Source organism: Loxodonta africana, chromosome 8 (assembly GCF_030014295.1).
Source record: "Loxodonta africana isolate mLoxAfr1 chromosome 8, mLoxAfr1.hap2, whole genome shotgun sequence".
NCBI classification, from domain to species: domain Eukaryota; kingdom Metazoa; phylum Chordata; class Mammalia; order Proboscidea; family Elephantidae; genus Loxodonta; species Loxodonta africana.
Window position 1 is genome coordinate 62,071,257 of NC_087349.1, and position 20,763 is coordinate 62,092,019.

The following is a 20,763-nucleotide window of genomic DNA, read 5'->3' on the forward strand; positions in this document are numbered from 1 at the left end:
CCAGAGTCCAGTAAAAAGTCTGGCGGTCCCCCCCGCCCACTTTAATAGACTTCCCTAGAGCAAGCCTAGTCATTAGGCCTTATTCCATTTATATTAGTACTTAAGCTGTAATTGTGATTCAATAAATGGTAGATGTGGCAGGTTTTTGTTGAAGATGGTGCTTCACTCTTTGTCGAAAACATTTTTAAAATGAGTGCTATCTTGGATTTTCCTAGGCACCACTGTCTCCTACTTGTTTATTCAAAGCCTTTTTTTCTAAGTGTAGCTAATTAGTGCTATCTCAAACAGAGGTCACTAGAAAACCAAAGGTGCTAAGTCACACTTGTCCCTTTACAGCCACAGGGCATATTTGACACTTCGGGAGCTATCAGAGCATTTCACACTTCGTTGAAAAGCCATAAAAATCATTCACATGTCAGACTGAAGAGTCGTACCTAATTATATTTTGTTTTTAGCACCTGGAGTTTTAAAACTGTGAAAAGAATATAGGAATTACAGTCTTTGCTCAGCAATTGAGTAGGGTTGTCTATCTGGGTCTCAATTTTCTAATTTTTACTGTGGAGAATTAAGACCTCATTGTTGTCCCCAAAAGATTATGGCACTAAGGGCCATGTTAATTATGTATGCAGTAAATGTTATTGGTATTGAACAGAAGGAGAAATCACTTCAGATGTGTTACCTTGTAAGATTTCATGAGTAATGATAAGATTTGAGTGGGTAAGATTTCAGTTTAAGTAGTTTAAGGAGGCTGCTCAAAATGTGGTCCTCAACTAAACCAAAAGCAAAGAAGTTTCCTGAATAAACCAAACACTTCGAAGGCCAGAGTAGCAGGGGCGGGGGTCTAGGGACCATGATTTCAGGGGACATCTAGGTCAATTGGCATAATAAAATCTATTAAGAAAACATTCTACATCCCACTTTGGTGAATGGTGTCTGGGGTCTTAAATGCTAGCAAGTAGCCATCTAAGATGCATAAATTGGTCTCAACCCACCTGGAGCAAAGGAAAATGAACAACACCAAAGACAGAAGGGAATTATGAGTCCAAGAGACAGAAAGGGCCACATAAATCAGAGACTACATCACCCTGATAGCAGAAGAACTAGATGGTGCCCGGCTACAACTGATGACTGCCCCCACAGGGAAAACAAGAGAATCCCTGATGGAGCAGGAGAGCAGTGGGATGCAGACCTCAAATTCTTGTAAAAAGACCAGGCTTAACGGTCTAACTGAGACTGGAAGGACCCCAGAGGTCATGGTCCCCAGACCATCAGTTGGCCCAAGACTGGAACCATTCGCAAAGCCAACTCTTCAGACAGGGATTGGACTGGACTATAAGATAGAAAATGATGCTGGTGAGGAGTGAGCTTCTTGGCTTAAGTAGGCACATGAGACTATGTGGGCAGCTCCTGTCTGGAGGGGAGAGGAGAAGGCAGAGGGGGACAGAAGCTACTGAATGGACACGAGGAATACAGGGTCGAGACAAGGAGTCTGCTGTCTCTTTAGAGGAGAGCAGCTAGGAGTACATAGCAAGGTGTATATAAATTTTTGTATGAGAGACTGACTTGTAAACTTTCACTTAAAGCACAATTTAAAAAAAAAAAATGTGGTCCTCAGACTTGCAGCATCAGCAGCTCCTGGGAACTTGTTAGAACTGCAAAATCTCAGGCCCCACCAGCCCTCCAGATTTATGAGCTGGAATCGACTGGACAGCAACAGGTTAGAGGTAGACTCCTGGAATGTTGCAGCAAGTTCTTATGATTCTTTTACATGCCCGATTTTGAGAAGTACTGCTCTAGGTTTCAAATACATGCAGATTGAAGGAGTTTGTGCATTTGTAAGAATAGTAAGAGAGATCATTTAATGGAAAGATAGAGGTTATACCAAGTAAAATGTACTAAATACCGAAATCAAGAATTTAAAGTTTATTTTGTAGAATATTGAGCTATTGAAAATTTTTGATTGAAGTGATAGGAATGTAGAAAGATTAGTCTAACGGTTATAATATAGACTTGAATGATAATACTTCTGAAGCAGTGTTTCTTAAAGCCTTGCTACTTAAAGAATGGTCCATGGACTGGCATTGGCATCAGTGACTGGAACTTTTTGGAAATGCAGAATCTTAGGCTCCATTCCAGACCTACTGAATCTGAGTCTGTATTTTACTAAGACCCCAAAGTGATTTGTATTGACATTAAGGTTTAGGGAGCCCTGGCTTAAAGTGTGGTTTGTGAACCATCTACATTGGAATGACCTGTAAAATGTCTACATACCTAATCTCCACTCCAGACCCAACTAATCAGACTGTTAGAGTACCCAGGTGATTTTTACATGGTTCAAAAACCTTTTTTGTTGGAACGGTAGTTCTAACTATGACTACACAAAAAAATGTGTAGGCCACATCTCAGACCAATAAAATCAGAATCTCTGGGGGTGGGCACCAGACACTGGCATTTTAAAATTCTCAGATGATGCCAGTTTTAAGCCAAGGTTAGAATCAGTATACTGGAGGGAGTGCTAGAAGTTAGAAAATTATTGCACAAATTCTGGTGTGAGCTGATAAAGAGCCTGCATTTGTGTAGCAGCATTAGAAATAGAATGAGGCAGGTGCAGGAGACACTGTGAAGAACTGGTAACATTTGGTGACTAGGTCAGTTGATAAAAGAAAGCAAGGGAGAAAGAGTAAAAAATGATGGAGGCTTTAAAATATTAACAATGGTGAGCTATCTTTGGATGCTATAATTTTCTCTTTGATTTTTTTTTCACATTTCCTGTAACAATCTGATATCTATAATTAGAATGAAATAAAATTAGCTTTACCTTTAAATAAAATGAATATGGGTTTGAACTGGGTTGCTTTTAAGCCTGCCAACAATTAACAGACATTTGAAAAGTGAGATGAGATGGAAGAATCCATTGGAAGGAAGGGAGAATATATTGAGTTTACATTTAGAACGATGAAGATTAAGGTCTTAGATTATCCACATGAGATGGTAGGCAGGCTATTAAAAATGAGGACTAAAGATTTGTTAAAAAGAGTATAGATTTACAACTCAGAGACATCTGCGTAAAGCTGATAGCTGAAAACAAGATACTGTGTAGATTAGAAATCCAAGGGAAAGAAGTGAAATTACAGATAAAATAAAAAAGAGTTTAAGTCACAGCATCAATCTGGAGAATGCTGATGTTTAAAAGGGGGTGAGAACAAAAACGCAGAGAAGTAGAAGAACCAGCATGATACCGTGTCAAGGATGCCAAGAGAAGAATTTAAGGAGAGGAGGTAGCCACATGCTGACTGGGAAGACTGAGACAGGCTGTTGGATTTGAGAGTTAAGAGGTATAAATGACTCACAGAAATATTGTTTCAGTAAAACAGTCAATTTAGGAGTCAGATTGCAGGAAGTAATTGAGGGAGTAGTTTGATGAGGAAGTGGAAAGACAATGGATATCAATCACTAATTTGAGAAATGTGGCTGAGAAACAAAGTGTTAGGAACGTAAATAGAAGGATAGCAAGATTAAGTTAAATAGGGGACTGGGACCCCTGTGCCAGGAACCAAAAGAAAAACAGAGTGAATATGGAGGACATGGAGGGAGCAGTGGACAGTACAAGGTCATAGAGAAAACAGATGATAAAATGGGCATTTTAAAACTAGAACAGACTAGGAATCATCTTGTTTTCCTTCTTCTCAAGATTATGTAAGTATGTATGAGACTTAAAGAGGTTAAATGACTTGCCTAGAGTCACCAGCCATTTAGATTATGATGAGGAAGGACTTGTCTTGAATACTAGGAGCTACCCTACCCCTCTTCCTCTGAGATGGGACGGGAAAGGAAGGCTGAATGGATGAATACATGTTGAGACGGCAATAATTGCATGTGTGTTTTAAGGTAGAGCATTTTATACACCACCAATGTTCAAGACAGGCAAAAAAACAGATTTCAATGAGGATTAAATACTCAGCCATCCTATTTAGTCCTCCTTATCCTATGTGGGAAACCCTGGGGGCGTAGTGGTTAAGTGCTGCGGCTGCTAACCAAAGGGTCAGCAGTTCGAATCCGTCAGGCACTCCTTGGAAACTCTATGGGGCAGTTCTACTCTGTCCTATAGGGTCGCTATGAGTCGGAATCGACTTGACGGCGCTGGGTTTGGTTGATTTTTGGAATTAAGTCATTTAAAATCTATAGTTGCAAGTTTTTGAAAAAAAACTTTTTTAGCTTCTAGTAAAACATGGAGGAGACCTGTTCGCTGAGAATGAAAATAAAGATACTCCTTGTGACTGTGCTGAAAAACAACACCACAAAGATCTGGCCCTCAATCTGGAATCTCAAATGGTATTTTCACGGGATCCAGAAGCTGAAGAAATAGAAGCTGAATATGCTGCATTAGACAAACGAGAGGTAAGTTTTTTTAATGAAAAAAAATTGTATGTGATAATATTTTTAAATTATATATATGTAATATCTTAAAACCAAGTTTGTATGGTTTTTGCAGTATACTGTCATGTCATCTATATAGCCATAAATATAACAGTATATCTAGAAAAACTTGGGGGGAGGTCTTTTCTCCAGTATATGTAAATATAATTACTTACATGTAAGTAGAGGTACTCATGTGTGATATGAGCCCTTCCCACTGCTGATGCTCCAAGACTCCAATTCTCATGTTCATCAGTCTCTGCCTGTCTTCTGGATTGCTCTTATCAACAAACATACTCTAGTAAATCCCATCTTTTTAAAAAAAAAAAAAAACTACCCTTCACCCAGTCTGGTCCCTGTCCTCATCTAGTTGCATCTCCCCTCTTCTGATCTTCATATGCAAAAAGCAAGACTTAAAATTATCTATACATACCAACTTCCTCACCTTCCATTCATTTTAAGCACATTGTAGTGTAACTTGGAAACCCTGGTGGTGTAGTGGTTAATTGCTACGGCTGCTAACCAAAAGGTCAGCAGTTCGAATCCACCAGGTGCTCCTTAGAAACTCAATGGGACAGTTCTACTCTGTCCGATAGGGCCTCTATGAGTGAGAATCAACTGGACGGCAATGGGTTTTTTGGGGGGGTAATGTAACTTTATTCCCTTCTACTGTGATGAAACTGCACTTGTCTTGAACACCGAGAATTACCATGTTGCCAAATCCAGTAGACACTCTTCTCTACTCATGTTACTTGAATTTGTTGCAGCACTTGACACAACTGACTACTCCCTTCTTCATGAAACATTCTTTCTTTGGCTTCTGGGACAACATTCTCTTCTGGTTTTCCATTAAGTCTACCCTGTCTCAGTAAACGTTACCTCCGATCCACCGAGTCACTCAAGCAGAAATATGGCAAGCATCTTTGATCCCTTACAGCCCCTTAAACCCTCACATCCAGACAATCAGAAAATTCTATCAGTTTTAACTCTAAAAGTGTCACTCAAATCCCTTACTCCGCCTAACCTCCACTGCTACTTCCCTTAGGCCCTCGCCACCCTCACTTCTCGTCTGAACTACTATAATAGTTTCCTAACTGGCCTCCTTCCCTTTGTTCTTAGGATCCATTAGAAGCCAGAGTGATATTTTTCTTTATTTTTTTTTTTAATGTGCATCTCGATTTATTCTTTTTTTTTTTTTTTTAATTCTTTAGATGAAGGCTTACAGAACAAACTAGCTTCTCATTGAACAGTTAGTATACATATTGTTTTATGACGTTGGTTAACAATCCCACGACACATCAACGTTCTCCTTTCTTGACCTTGGTTTCCCTATTACCAGCTTTTCTGTCCCCTTCTGCCTTCTAGTCCTTGCCCCTGGGCTGCTGTGCCCCTTTAGTCTCATTTTGTTTTATGGGCCTGTCTAATCTTTGGCTGAAGGGTGAACCTCAGGAACGACTTTTTACTGAACTGAAAGTGTGTCCAGGGACCACACTCTCGGGGTTTCTCCAGTCTCTGTCAGGCCAGTAAGTGTGGTCTTTTTGTGTGAGTTAAAATTTTCTTCTACATTCTTCTCCAGTTCTGTCTGGGACCCTCTTTTGTGATCCCTGTCAGAGCAGTCAGTGATGGTAGCTGGGCACCATCTAGTTGTATTGGACTCAGTCTTATAAAGGCTGTGGTAGTTGTGATCCATTAGTCCTTTGGACTAATCTTGCCCTTGTATCTTTAGTTTTCTTCATTTTCTCTTGCTCCTGAAAGGGTGAGATCAGTGGAGTGTCTTAGATAGCCACTCACAAGCTTTTAAGACCCCAGATGCTACCCACGAAAGTAAAATGTATAACGTTTTCTTTTATGCCAGTTGAGCTAGGTGTTTCCCACGACCATCGTCCCCACAGTCCTCAGCCTAGTAATTCGGTTCCTCCGGAAGTTCGGATGTTTCTATGGAGCTTCCATAACCTTGCTTGGACAAGTTGTGCTAGCTTCCCCAGTATTGTGTACCGTGTTACACTTCACCATAGTTACCGCTTATCTATTGTCCATTTAGTGTTTTTCCATCCCCCTCCCCTTACTCATAGCCATCAAAGATTGTTTCTTTTTGTGTGTAAACCTTTTCATGAGTTTTTATAGTAGTGTTCTTATACGATATTTGTCCTTTTCGTGATTGATATTTCACTCAGCATAATTCTTTCCAAATTCATCCATGTTGTGAGATGCTTTGCAGATTCATCAATTGTTCTTTGTCATTGCGTAGTACAGAGTGATATTTTTAAACTTAAATTAGATCATATCATTTAAGTAATTTAGTGACTTTTTATTGAAGTCAGGTTAAAACCTAAGCTATTTACTTATATATAAGCCCTTACATGGTCTGACCACTATCTACCTTTCCAGCGTTATCTCAGACTTTTTTTTCCTGTCACACTTTGCTCTAGCCATAATAACTAGACTACAGCAAGGTTTTTTGCATTTGTTGTTTCTACGTCTGAACTGTTCTCCCAGTTTTTCTCCAGGCTAGCTCAATATCAGTTCCTCAGAGAGGCAGTCTTGGACCATTCTTTCTAAAGTAGGTCCCTCTCCTTCCATTATTCCTTACCATAATACCTAGTTTATTTTTCTTTGCACTTAACAACTGCTGTCATTATTTTGTGTATGTATTTGCTTTCTTGTTTTTTGGCTTTCTCTTGTATTAGATCGTCAGCTCTAATCTGTCTTATTCAACAGAGTATTTTCAGGGTCTACCACAGTGCTTGCACAAAGTGGACATCCATAGATAATTCTCTAATAAAGAAATTAGAAGACGTATTAAATTTTTCCCCCCAAAATGATTCTGATTCCTCCATGTTCAGTGTTAAAATCCATTGCCGTCGAATCAGTTCAGGCTCATAGTGACTGTATAGGACAGAATAGAACTGCCCCATAGGGTTTCCAGGGCTGTCAGTATTTACAAAAGCAGACTGCCACATCTTTCTCCCTTGGAGTGGCTGGTAGGTTCAAACCACCAACCTTTCAGTTAGCAGCCAAGTGCTTAACCACTGTACCACCAGGGCTCCTTGTTCAGTGCTAACCTGATTCTAAAAGGAATTACATAGCTGCATTGACTTGTATGTGCTTTAAAGAATGATTCTATTATTTGTTTTATTTTTTCCATAAATCCCAAAAAGTTTTGAGCTTTTTTATTCTCCAGCTGGTCAAAAGAACTAAGTTCCTTGGGATTAAAAAAATTTTTTTTGTATTTCTTTACCTTTTGTGTTTCTTTAGTTAGGCTTTTCTCTAGGATGCTTATTTAGATAAAGTACCCTTACAGAGAGGAAGGAGGCCTGTATCCTAAGCATTTTGCTGGCACTTTCACATGTTTATTAAATCCACACAGTATCTTGGAAACATGACAGTTATGGCCCCTTCTTTTCTAAATGAGGCAAGTTGGATAACTTGCCAGGATCAAAGTGAGCTGAACCTGATTCTTCTAACTTCAAGTCCATGCGTCTTCCTATTTGCCTCACTGCCTGCTTTTGGCAATCCATGATCCTGAATCAGACATAGAAATTATTAATTTAATAATCAGTATAATGTAATGATATAGAGTCAGAAGACGATAGTTCAGTAGTAATATTCCTGAAATAATGTTGATGCAAGTAAATTAAAAGACGTTTATAACTGTGTTTTTAGGCTTTTATCTCGAATAAACCAAACCCGTTGCCATCAAGTCAATTCCAACTCATAGTGACCCTATGAGGACGGAGTAGAACTGCCCCCTAGGGTTTCCAAGGAACGCCTGGTGGATGCAAACTGCCAACCTTTTGGTTAGAACCTGGAGCTCTTAACCGCTATGCCACCAGGGTTTCCTTATCTCTAATATACTATCTTAATTTTTAATTAAATCAGAAGATAATAGTACTCATTATCAAGGTACCTTTTATTTGTCCAAGCTTGCCAAAAAAATAACAACACTGATGAGATACAATTTATCTAGTAAGAGTGTAGGGAAAGAATTCTTTAATACAGTACTGGAAGAAATATAAATTGAAACAATTTTTGGGGACAGTTTAGTAGCATCTACTAAAATTTAGAATGTGCATAGCCTATGATCCATCAACCCAATTTCTAGAAATTTCAGAGGGAATATACATTTTAAATGTGTATATAAATGCAATAATAATGATGATCATGGTCATGATCATAGCATAGGGTTGTAGTGATCATTAAATGAGTTAATATATGTAAATACTTAGGCCAGTACCTGACCCATTCATAACTCCTTTATGTCATAGCCTTTTCTGAGTTAGTTTTTGCAGGTAACTATCATTTTATGCATAATATCAAAGTAATGCAATTTAACCTAGAACTGAAGCCATTACCAGAGACCACCTCCCAGCCAAACAATAGACAAGCCCATGAGATAAACAACGACACCCAAAAAAGAACATACTCCTTAGAACAATCAACTACACAAGCTCAAAAGGCTAATATTTCCCCAAAAGCAAAAATGAGAAGGCAGGGAAGATGAAAGGAAATGGGGAACCCAGGGCAGAAATGGGGAGAGTGCTGACAAATTGTGGAGAATGAAACCAAGGTCATGAAACACTTTATGTACAAACTATTGAATAGGAAACTAATTTGTTCTGTTAACTTTGACCTAATGCACAATAAAAAATTTTCTAAGAGTACAGTTTACGCGTTAGCCTATTTCACATTTCTTCATAGGTCTTCTGGTAGCAGCAGTATGCACTGGTGCAAAAGAGGTACAGTACTTTTATATCCTGTTTCTTTTTAGTTTCCTTTTTCTTCCTTTGTATCAGTACTGACATTTTGGAGGCTATTGCTAGTTTGTGTTCAATCTGAAAATAGAAGCAGTTTACCTTTGCTACAGGAAAGAGAAAGACACCTTCTTTTTAATCCTTCCTGCAGAAGGCAGAAATAGTACCATTTGGGACTGAGCAACATATTGAAATGCTTCATATGACCTAATTACAGTTCTGTTGCAAAGATTTGGAGTGAACATGTTACATGTTCACGAAGGCAGTATGTCTTTCTCCTTCAAAAACTATTTTTCTTTCAATATAACCTATTTAACACCGAGTACATTTTTTTTAAATCTTTACAAGTTGCTTTATATTATACCTTCCTTCCTAATAAATCTAAGATATACCTTCTTAATAAATCTAAAATCAAACCTTTCATATATTATGTCAGAGTGGCAAGGAAAGCTGATTTTTTTATTTCCATTAGTTATTTGCACAGTTTCTAAATAAAATACTAATCTGTAGAATCATGCTTAGCTTAACCATTTTCTTTCTACTTATTTGGCTCAACACAAATGAGGTAGAATCATGGCTAATTTGAAAATGAACATTTAGAAAAGACCAGGAAATATACAGTTGCCACCATGGGGAATATCAGGAAACTTACTCTCATTGTGAGTTAGTTTTTGCAGGTAACTCTCATTTTATGCATGATATCAAAGTAATGCAGTTTAACCTGGAACTGAAGCCATTCATAAGATAAATAACACCACCCAAAAAGAACATACTCCTTAGAACAATCAATTGCACAAGCTCAAAAGGCCAATACCTCCCCAAAAGCAGATAGGTACCTAAAGTCCCTAGCCTGAACTCAAAACACATATACATCCATACCTCTATACTGCAGTGAGTATAGAGATTTGTTTTTTGTTTTTTATATTGTGTTTTAGGTGAAAGTTTACACAGCAAATTAAGTTCCCCTTTAACAGTTTTTATGCAGATTGTTCTGTGACATTGGTTACAGTTTTTACAATGTGTCAGCATTCTTATTATTTCCATTCTGTATGTTCTGTTTCCATTGATCTAACTGCCCTGTCTCTTCTTGCCTTCTCATCTTTGCTTTTGGGAAAATGTTATATAGTTGATCGTTTAAGGAAGGACATTACTCATAGGTGATATTGTTTATTTTATATATTATTTGGCTGAAAGGTGACCTCCAGGAGTGGCTTCAGCTCCAAGTTCAAATAGTATCTTAGGGCAGTAGTCTCGGGGGTTCTTCTAATCTCTATCTGTCCAGTAAGTGTAGCCTTTTTTTAGGAATTTGAATTTTGTTCTACATTTTTTTTTCGTTCTATCTGAGACTTTCTATTGTGTCCCTGGTGAGAGCTGTTGGTAGTGATAGCTGGGCACCATCTAGTTCTTCTGGTCTCAGGCTAAAAGAGGCTGTGGTTCAAATGAGCTGTCAGTCCTGTGGATTTGTTTCTTCTTCGAGTCTTTGGTTTCCTTGATTCTCTCTTGCTCCAGATGAGTAGAGACCAGTAGTTGTATATTAGATGGCCACTTGCTAGCTTTTAAGACCCCAGACACTACTTGCCAAAAGTAGGATGTATAACATTATCTTTATGAACTATGTTATGCCAATTGATTGATTTGTCCCAGGAGACTATGGTCCTAAGCCTTTTAACCCAGTAAACCAATCCCACAGGGTGTTTGGATATATCTAGGAAGCCTCTGTGTACTGTGCCTCCTGAGTGCTTTATTATATATATGAATATGTATGCAGCACACACAAACATGTATATATATATATATGCCTACCCATAAAACCCATTGCCGTCGAGTCGATTCTGACTCATAGTGACCCCGTAAAACAGAGTAGAACTGCCCCATAGAGTTTCCCAGGAGTGTCTGGTGGATTCGGACTGCCAGCCTTTCAGTCAGCAACTGTAGCACTTAACCGCATGTGCTTACAGATACACCTATACATGCACACACATGTACTCACATATACCTTCCTGTGCACATGTATGGATACATATCTACCTGTGTAACTACGCTCGTATTTTTTGCTTATTACTGTTGTTGCAAAATTGTGTATGTTATAGCATGTACCAAAATTGTCCCTTATTCTTGCATATTTCTTAGTGTCTTCATTTACCTTGGCAAAGTTGTGTGGACTTTCCCCATATTGTGTTTTGCCTTTCCCATCACCAAAAGTCACAAGTGTCTACTATCTAGAAAGCAGTCCCCCCTCCCTCTTCCTCCCATCCCTGGTAACCGTCAAAGAATATTGCTTTCTGTATGTATGCCTATCCTTGATTTTTTATAAAAGTGAGATTATACAATATTTGTTCTTTTGTGATAGACTTATTTCATTCAGCATAATGTCCTCCAGATTCATCTATGTTATGTTTCATGGAGTCCTCATTATTCTTTATAATTGCATAATGTTCCATTGTATGTATGTACCACAATTTCTTTATCTATTCATCTATTGATGGGCATTTAGGTTGTTTCCATCTTTCTTCTATTATAAATAGTGCTGCAGTGAACATAGGTGTGCATATATCTATTCATGTCACTGCTGTTATATCTCTTGGACATATATCTAGGAGTAGGATTGCTGGATCATAAGGTGTTCCTGTTTCTAGCTTTTTGAAGAAGTGCCATACTGTTTTCCTTAGTGGTTGTACCATTTTACAATCCCCCAGTGAGTACTACAAATTTAACCATGTAAGAGCTTGCTAAGTTTTTGCAGGGGAAAGTGCGTTTTATAAATTAGCTTAAAAGTGAAGTATACGTCATGGTTTTGGGACTTTCTCTAAGGAAAGTTTGGATAAAATTGCAGTGGGTTTTTTGTTGTTTGTTTCTTTCATTGTTATTAATGCCATCCTTATATAGGATAGTTTGAATTAAATTTTCATTCCTTTTTCTAGTTAAGTTATGGGATACCTGTGTATGTACAGATTAATGTCAGTATACCTGAATACACATGGTAGATTATTAATGCAGTGTGATGTGAAATGTGTTTAGCTTTTTGTCATCATCATTTAAAAGGAACAAATTCAAATTAAATAATTTAAATAAATTTAAAAGGAATAGCGCTGCTGACTGTGTACACAGTCACCGTTGGTAGCTCTTTAACATCTCCAGTGATTTTCTTTCTTTGTTGGGAAGAGCAAAGAAAGGTGTGTTGGAGGTTCATTTTTATAACTTTTAATAAGTGTAAATGTTTGATGGTTCAGTGATTTAAACTGCATGCCTAAATAGACAGACACAATTTATTTGCAAAAAAAGATTAGATAAAAGCACACAAAAACTTTGTGATTGTTACTCAACAAGAAATAGACACACACAATTTATTTGCAAAAAAAAAAGATTAGATAAAAGCACACAAAAACTTCGTGATTGCTACTCAACAGTGAGATTATAGATGTTAATTTCTAATACTTTTTTGTATTATCCAGAATTTAAAATCTGTCAAATAAGATGGGGTTGTCATTGTAGTATAACACTTTTGTTTTAGAATGAGACAGCATATAAGCCCCGGCATCCACTCTCCAACTTAAAATAAGCAAAACCAAACCAAACCCAGTGCCGTTGAGTCGATTCTGACTCATAGCGACTCTATAGTACAGAGTAGAACTACCCCATAGAGTTTCCGAGGAGCGCCTGGCGGTTTCAAACTGCCGACCCTTTGGTTAGCAGCTGTGGCATTGGGTGGGTAACTTAAAATAGATTTGTAAAAAGATAGTTTAAAGTCCATGACAGTAGAACATAAAGAGCCTTTTTAATCAAATTGAAACTGGGAAATTAAAAGGAATGATTATTACATATATTTGTTTATAGGCATTTAAATAATTATTAAGACTGTAATAACCATTTGAACTTTGTTTTTCTTCTTTTCAAAGCCATATGAAGGATTAAGGCCCCAGGATCTTCGTAGATTGAAAGATATGCTTATAGTGGAAACTGCAGACATGCTTCAGGCTCCATTATTTACTGCTGAAGCTTTACTTCGAGCTCATGGTAATGGAAGCAATGTCTTACACTTCTGATAATATGAATGCCTTTTAAAACTTTTCAGAATTAAAGGTGGCTATTATATTATTTTAATATGAAACAAAGTAGTTTGTTAAACAAGCCTGAGCTGTTTTTTGTGCAGTGATTATTATGGTACTCAGCATCCTCATAACATTTTGTATTTTGAAGTATAAATTGGCTATAAATCATACAGAAGAAATTTCTTTTTCAAAATTAAGTTACTGAATCCACTTATACATTGTTTAATTTTAGAAGTATATCTGATTTGTACAGGGTTTGAATTTAGAATTCATAGTTCTATTCCTAGTTTTGACGTTAATTTTTGCTAAATTCATTCCAGTATAAAATTGTAGTACCTATTGATAGAAAAACTCATTGCTGTTAAGTCGATTCTGACTCAAAGCTGACCCTGTAGGACAGAGTAGAGCTGCCCTGTAGGGTTTCCAAGGCAGTAAATCTTTACAGAAGCAGACTGCCACCTCTTTATCCCATGGAGCAGCTGATGGGTTTGAACCGCCAACCTTTCGGTTAGCAGCAGACCACTTAATCACTGTATCACCAGGGCTGACCTGTGATTGTTCAGTTTAATGCTTAAGGATTGTATTATTAGTATTGTCCATTTTATGTAAAAGCTTTTTCTTTCCATGAATTTCACAAAGCACAGTTTTGGAGTCAGCTCAACCCAAGGGATTTTATTTGAGGACATAACCAACTTTTCTTAAGTTTTCCTGTAAACTCAGCATGTTGCAAGTTTTCGGTGACTCTTAAGACTGCCATTCTGGAAGTTGTCTTGTGCTGAGCTGACCCTCTCATTTCACACTTGGTATTTGAATTTTGGCTTGCTTATTTCAAAGAAAAGCATTTTCTGAACTAAAAAAAAATTTTTTAAAGAAAAAGTAGGTATTCTATTCAAGTCATTTTGAGACTGTTGTCCATACCAAAACAGAATGCTGATTTTCAAAAATTTGATATAATCTCTTGATTGGAAGAAAATTAGAAACTCCTTGTTTTATTATTCCTTGATCACCACTATTAATAATTTGCTATATAACTCTCCAGAATCACTACTTTAAGTATCGATATTTGCCAGAATTCTACATTTGGCATTGTTTTCCTACGTTGTGTATCAGTGGTTCTGGGACATTAAGCACAGATTCTTAGGACTACTCCCAGAGTCTTAACTGGTTTGGTCTTGGGTGAGGCGTAAAAATATGTGTTGTGAGCAAGCCTGCCAAGTGGACTGCTCTCTAAGAAGCATTGCTACGCATATTTATCTGCTGAAATGAATGGCTTCAAAAACCACTGAAACAAACAACAATAAAGACTGTATCTGCAACTGAGACTTTAATCAAGTATTCTAGGTTGCATTTCTAAGTGTCTATTTAATGTTTTCTCCTCAAGCTAAGGATGTCCACAACTGAACTCATCATCTCCCACCTGCCCTGATTAGAGGCACCAACCTTCACCTAATTACCCTAGCCAGAAACTTGAGAGTCAGTATTTCTCCATGTCTATTACAATTGGCCACAAGTCCCATCATTTATCTCCCTGAATATTTCTCAGCCTCCCCCTAGTTCTTTTCATTCCTACTGCCACTAACTTAAATTCAGGCTCTCATTTTTCATCTGGATTATAGTGCCCTGAGTCCTGGTCTCCAGCTTTGTCATTGCACTTTTACCCAATTAGTTTTTCTTAATGCCATTAGAGTGTAACTTTAAAATGCAGATCTGAGCATGTTACTTCCCCTGCTGAAACCCCTTTACTGGTTTTCCACAGACTTAAACCCAAAACCCGCCGTTGTCGAGTTGATTCCAACTCATAGTGACCCTACAGGAGAGAGCAGAACTGCCCCATAGGGTTTCCTATGAGTTGGAGTTAACTCGATGGCAATGGGTTTGATTTTGGTTTGGAATCTTTATGTAAGCAGACTGTCACATCTTTCTCCCATGAGCAGATGGTGGGTTCAACTGACCTTTAAGACTTAAAACCACCTGAACTCTCTAGTAGACCTTCATGGCCCAGGCTTCTTTGCCTGGACTGTCAGTCTCACCATTTCTTTACCTTACTCACTCTTACTTCTCATTAGAAATCACCTCTTCCATGAAGCCTTTTATGATTATTTCTTCCCAGGTCTGCACTGAGACCCTTCCTAACCATCCCCATTATATATCCCATGTGTATATGTCACACACTTAGAATACAATATTATAATAATCTCTTTTATTTACTTTCCTCTTTATTAACCTAGAAACTACTTGAGGCAGCTTTTATTGTTTCTTGTTTGTTTCCATAATAAAAAAAAAATTTTTTTTTTTATTCCATAATACCTGATATATATTAAGCCCTCAGAAAATACTTAAGGAATGAATAGATAATATACCTGAAATGTTATTATGTATTTTCTGAAAATCTACCTTTTTGCTATAAAATTATTTTCCCCGTTGCCCTCTTTATCTACTTTGTTATAGAAAAAAATTTAAATCTGAGTCAAAAAATCACATTCAGAATAGCTTTTAAAATCATGTAATTTAGAGTCAAAATATTTCCTTTTTAGCCAGTAGTAATGCTTAACTTTAAAAAAAAAAAAAACTTTTATAATATAAATATTCGTAAGAAAATACAAAATACTTTCAGTTGTGTTCTTTAGGGTAACATTTGCAGCATCAGAAGGGGTACCCTTGTCCTTTGCTTGAGCTTCTAAATACAGAGTGTAAATTTAAGTGTAATATAGAGCTGGCAGAAAAGTGGAAGCTATTCATCAGCAGAGAACCATTACATTATGGTCTGCATTAGTTAGGGTAAGCTAGCTGCTGAAACAAAAGTATAGGCACAAACACAACAAACTTCCATTTATTACTCATATACTAGTCCACAGCCTTTTTCGGTAAGCTATGGGGCGTTCCATGACCCTGACTGACTTAGACTCTGCCATCTTAAAGTAGCTTCCAAGGTTGCCCTGGAAACTATCTCCGTTGCAGCCATCCAGCAAAAGAGAAAAGAGCACGGAACAATAAGTGTGGGAGGTTTTTATGGGCCTGTCCTGAAAGTGGCATACATCACTTCTGCAGCATATTCTATTGGCCAGAACTTAGTCACACGACCACACCTAACTGCAAGCAACAGTTCTACACTGCAGCATTTTTGTGTACAGGTGGCCATCTCTGCCACAAATATCAAGCTCTTAATTGCTGACCCATCAGGGCTTCACAAATATCTACATTTAGCCAAATAATATATTGTATCATAATTTTTTAAAACTCTGCTTTTCTTTTTTTAATAGATTATTTTTTACAGCAGTTCTAGGTTTACAGAAAAATCATGCTGAAAGTACAGAGTTCCCATTTATCCCCTCTCCATACACATTGTTTCTCCTCTTAACATCTTTCATTCCGGTGGTACGTTTGTTACAATTAATGAACGAAAACTGGTGAACTAAAGTCCACAGTTTCGGGTTTACTCTTTGTGTTGTACAGTCCTATGGGTTTTGGCAAATGCTTAATGTCATGTGTCCACCATGACGGTATTCTACAGGCTAGATTCATTGCCCTAAAAATGCCCTGTGCTCCACCTGTTCATCTCTTGCCCCTCCCCCATGTCCCCTGGCAACCACTGATCTTTTTGCTCTCAGTAGTTTGGCCTTTTCCAGAATGTCATACAGTTGGAATCATACATTATGTAGGTTTTTCAGATTGGTTTCTTTTATCATAGCAGTATGCATTTAAAAGTCCACTGTGTCTTTTTTTTTTTTAGTAATTTTTTTTTTTTTATAATATTTTATTGTGTCTTTGGTGAATGTTTACGTGATAAATTAGGTTCCCCTTTGACAGTTTCCATACAGATTGTTCAGTGACGGTAGTTACATTTTTCACAATGTGTCAGCATTCTTTTAATTGTGTTCTGGTTGTTCTATTTCCAGTACTGTAGTTTCCCTGCCCCCTTACCTTTGCTTTAGAGTAAATGCTGACCTTTTGGTCTCATATAGATGTCTTTTTTTTAGTAGAGCACCATACGTAGGGGCAATATCCTTTTTTTCGTGTGCCATTCTGTTACTTCAAGCGATAGTTTCGGTTCAAGGTTTAAAGAGTATCTCAGGGCAGTAGTTTCAGGGAGTCCTGTAATCTCAACTGGTCCAGTAAGTCTGGTCTTTTTTTGAAGAAGTTGAGTTTTGTTCTACATTTTTCTCCCGTTCTATCTGGGACCATCTGTTGTGACCCTGGTCTGAACGGTTGGCAGTGGTAGCCAGGCACCATTTAGTTCTTCTGGTCTCGGGGTAACTGAAACCATGGCTTATATAGGCTGTTAGCCCTGTAGACTTGTTTCTTTTCTGAGATTTTGGTTTTTTCTTATTCTTTTGCTCCTGATGGGTTGAGACCAATATTTGTATCTTAGATGGCTGCTTGCAAGCTTTTAAGTCTCCAGGCGCTACTCACTTCACTAGGATTCAGAACATGAACTTTGTGAACTATATTATGCCAGTTTACTGAGTTGACCCATGAGACTAAGTTCCTAAGCCTTCAAACCTAGAAAACCAGCCTTACAAGGTGTTTGTGATATCTGAGAAGTATCTATAATTGTCTTCTATGAATATATGTGCTGACACACATATTTGTTCTTACTCATACATATAGATACTTCATCTCTGCACACATATGTATCCACCTGTACCTACCTCTATGCCTATATACGTACACGTATGTTACCATACACTTATTTTTTGGTCATTGTTTGTATTTGCCAAATTATATGTTAAATTTTTTAGTACCAGCATCCTTTTCTCTTGAGCGCTTTTTAGTGACATCACTTACTTTGATCAAACTGTGCTCACTACACCCACATTCCATGCTACTTTTCCCATCACCAAAACTAACAAATACCATGATCTAGAATGTAATTTTGTCTACCCCCACCCCCACCCCTTCCTGGTAACCATCAATGAACATTGGTCTCTTCATATACATCTGTTCTTGTCTTCTGATAAAAGTAGGATCATACAATATTTGTCCTTGTGTGATTGACTTATTTCACTTATCAGTGCGTCTTCCAGGTCCATCCATGTTATGTTGCATAGACTAATTATTGTTCTTTATGGTTGCATAATATTCCATTGTATGTATGTACCACATTTTGCTTATCCATTCATCCATCGATGAGCACGTAGGTTGTTTCTATTTTTTTGCTGTTATGAATACTGCTGCAGTGAACATATGTGTGTATATGTCTGTCTGTGTCACTTCTATTAGGTTTCTAGGGTATATATGTAGGAGTAGGATCACTAGATCATAAGGTAGTCCTCTTTCTAGTTTTTTGAGGAAGCACCATACCATTTTTCATAGTGGTTGTATGTATCATGACTCTTAAGTATAGTGTTATACAGAACCTAAAGCTAACTTTACCAGTAATTTTACTGTAATTACAAGGAACATTTTCATCTTTTTTTTTTTTTAGCATGTTGTGTCTTCAGTAGTATTAGGTGATCAATTCCATTATTACTCCATTGATACTTCCCTAAATTACTTTTTCACATATTTCCCTAAACGCCCTTTTTTTTTTTTTTTAACCTCTAATAAGATGCCACCTAATTGAATTTTCCTACTTGGAATGTTTCAATTTTGTAATAACTTTGTGATAACTTAATAAAGAGTTTGTTCTATATTTCATTCCCCTATTAAGGCAAGAAGTAAAGGATAATGGATATTTTCATTTAGGCATCTTTTCAATATTGTTTAAGTAATATCAGTGATATTTGATAAATAAGATTTACAGAAATAAATGAGTTAGTTCGGAAAATAGAGTATACAGAGCTGCAGTGTTCTCTAATTGTCCTTAAAGCTGGGACAGGCTCCGTTTTAGAGCTATTAAACTGAACTATTTGAAAGAGTTATAGATTGTATCCTTAGTAACACTCATTCAGCTTTACACAGGGAAATAGATTTGAATATTATATTATCTGTTGTCAAATTGTGTCCCAAAGTAATGAGGTTGGTCTAAATTAAGCAGAAGGCAGAAGTATTTGGCAGTATTTGCTAAATAGGTAATTAAATTTTAAGGAGGATTATGTCATGAATGCAAAGGTCATTCTCTGAGTATTTCCTCAGTAATTAAAGTAACATATAATTGAATACTACCTAATGAGAAAAAAATAAAATCTACAAAATATGAAACCAAGGCTAATTTGCTTGTGCTTTTTTTTTTTTTTTTTTTAAAGTAAATTTATGTTAAAGTATTTTATAAAACTCTTTTGGAGACTCATCCTCTTCTATACACAGTTAAACTTTGGTGGTCCTCATCTTCCCTTCTCACACTATAATCTCCTTCTAGGAAATCTTATCCTCTCCCCAGGCTTGTGTAGATACAGATTTTTCTCTCCTAACTAGACCTCTCTTCTGAGCTTCATACCCTTATATATAACTGCCTATTTGAAAGTATCTCTAGAATATCTCAAAAGCACCTTAAGCTCATCTTGTTTAAAACTAAAACCATGCTCTTCCAGCTCTACCTGGTTCTCTGGGCTCCCCTTATCTCAATGGATGAGAGCAGCCGCCAACCAATCTGGTATTTAAGGTAGAAACCTGAGATCCTAGCTTTGATATTTTCCTCTTCCTCACACCCTATATCTTGTCATCACTGAATTGTCTATTTCACCTCCTTAATCTTAAACCTTTGTGTTTGTCTCTACTGCCATCACCTAATCCTAGCTGCCATCATCTCTCACGTGTACTATGCAGTAGCCTGTCTGGTCTGTCTTCCCTCCGGTCTTGCACTATCCAGCTTGTTTGTTGGTTTGTTTTCCACTTTTCAGAATGTCAGGATGATCTTCTCAAATCAAACATGAGAACCTGTCCTTCCAATTCCAGCTTTTCACTGAATTCCTATCACTCCTAGCCTAAAGCTAGAATTATTTTTAAAAAGTCTTGTGTGGCCTAATCCCTGCCTGTTTCTCCAGCTCATCTCACGCAATGCTTCCCCTCTGCTCACCATGCCCCAGGTACATGGAACTTCATAATTTCACAAGGGCACCACCTTCCCTGTTGCACAAGGCCTTTGAACATGCTGTGTTCTATCTGTCTGGAATTTCCCTCACACTTTTACCTAGCTAACACCCACTTTCCTTCAGAAGTCTGCTCCATGCCATTTCCCCAGAGTCCCTTCTCAGGCCTCCCTGATAGGGACTTTCTATCCTCTCCTGCTTTGACCTTCTAACAGTGGTGATTTTTTGTGTGTTTATTTTATTAACATCTTTTTCCTTAACACACTGTAATTTCCATGAAGGCAAAGATTGTTGCCTGGTTATTCCTACCATTGAACCCACACTGCCTGACATAGTATATAGCACATAAAAGACATTCAGTAAATATTTGCTAAATGAATGATGTACTAGAATCAAAGCAGAAATTGCGCTGAAAAATATTTGTAGTAGATAAGACTAAAATTTTAGCGCATTTAAAGTCTGAGTATATAAAAAAAAAAAAAGCCCACTGCCGTCGAGTATAGTAGTTGATTTTTTTTACTCTTTATTAAAATGTGTTTTTTTCACATAACATCTTAAACATTTTCTGTATTTTATTTA

The 20,763-nt window shown here is 37.3% G+C and overlaps 1 protein-coding gene across 6 annotated transcripts in view; it reads left to right on the forward strand.

Moving 5' to 3' along the window:
• ANKIB1 (ankyrin repeat and IBR domain containing 1) overlaps positions 1-20,763 on the forward strand; it is a 163,534-nt gene that overhangs the window by 78,073 nt on the left and 64,698 nt on the right. For all 6 annotated transcript variants that reach the window (XM_003407150.4, XM_064289976.1, XM_010587269.3 and 3 more), the window contains 2 exons: positions 4,216-4,398; positions 13,064-13,181. In XM_003407150.4, coding sequence (XP_003407198.2) covers positions 4,216-4,398; positions 13,064-13,181 — 301 coding nt within the window. The remainder of the gene's footprint in view (positions 1-4,215; positions 4,399-13,063; positions 13,182-20,763) is intronic.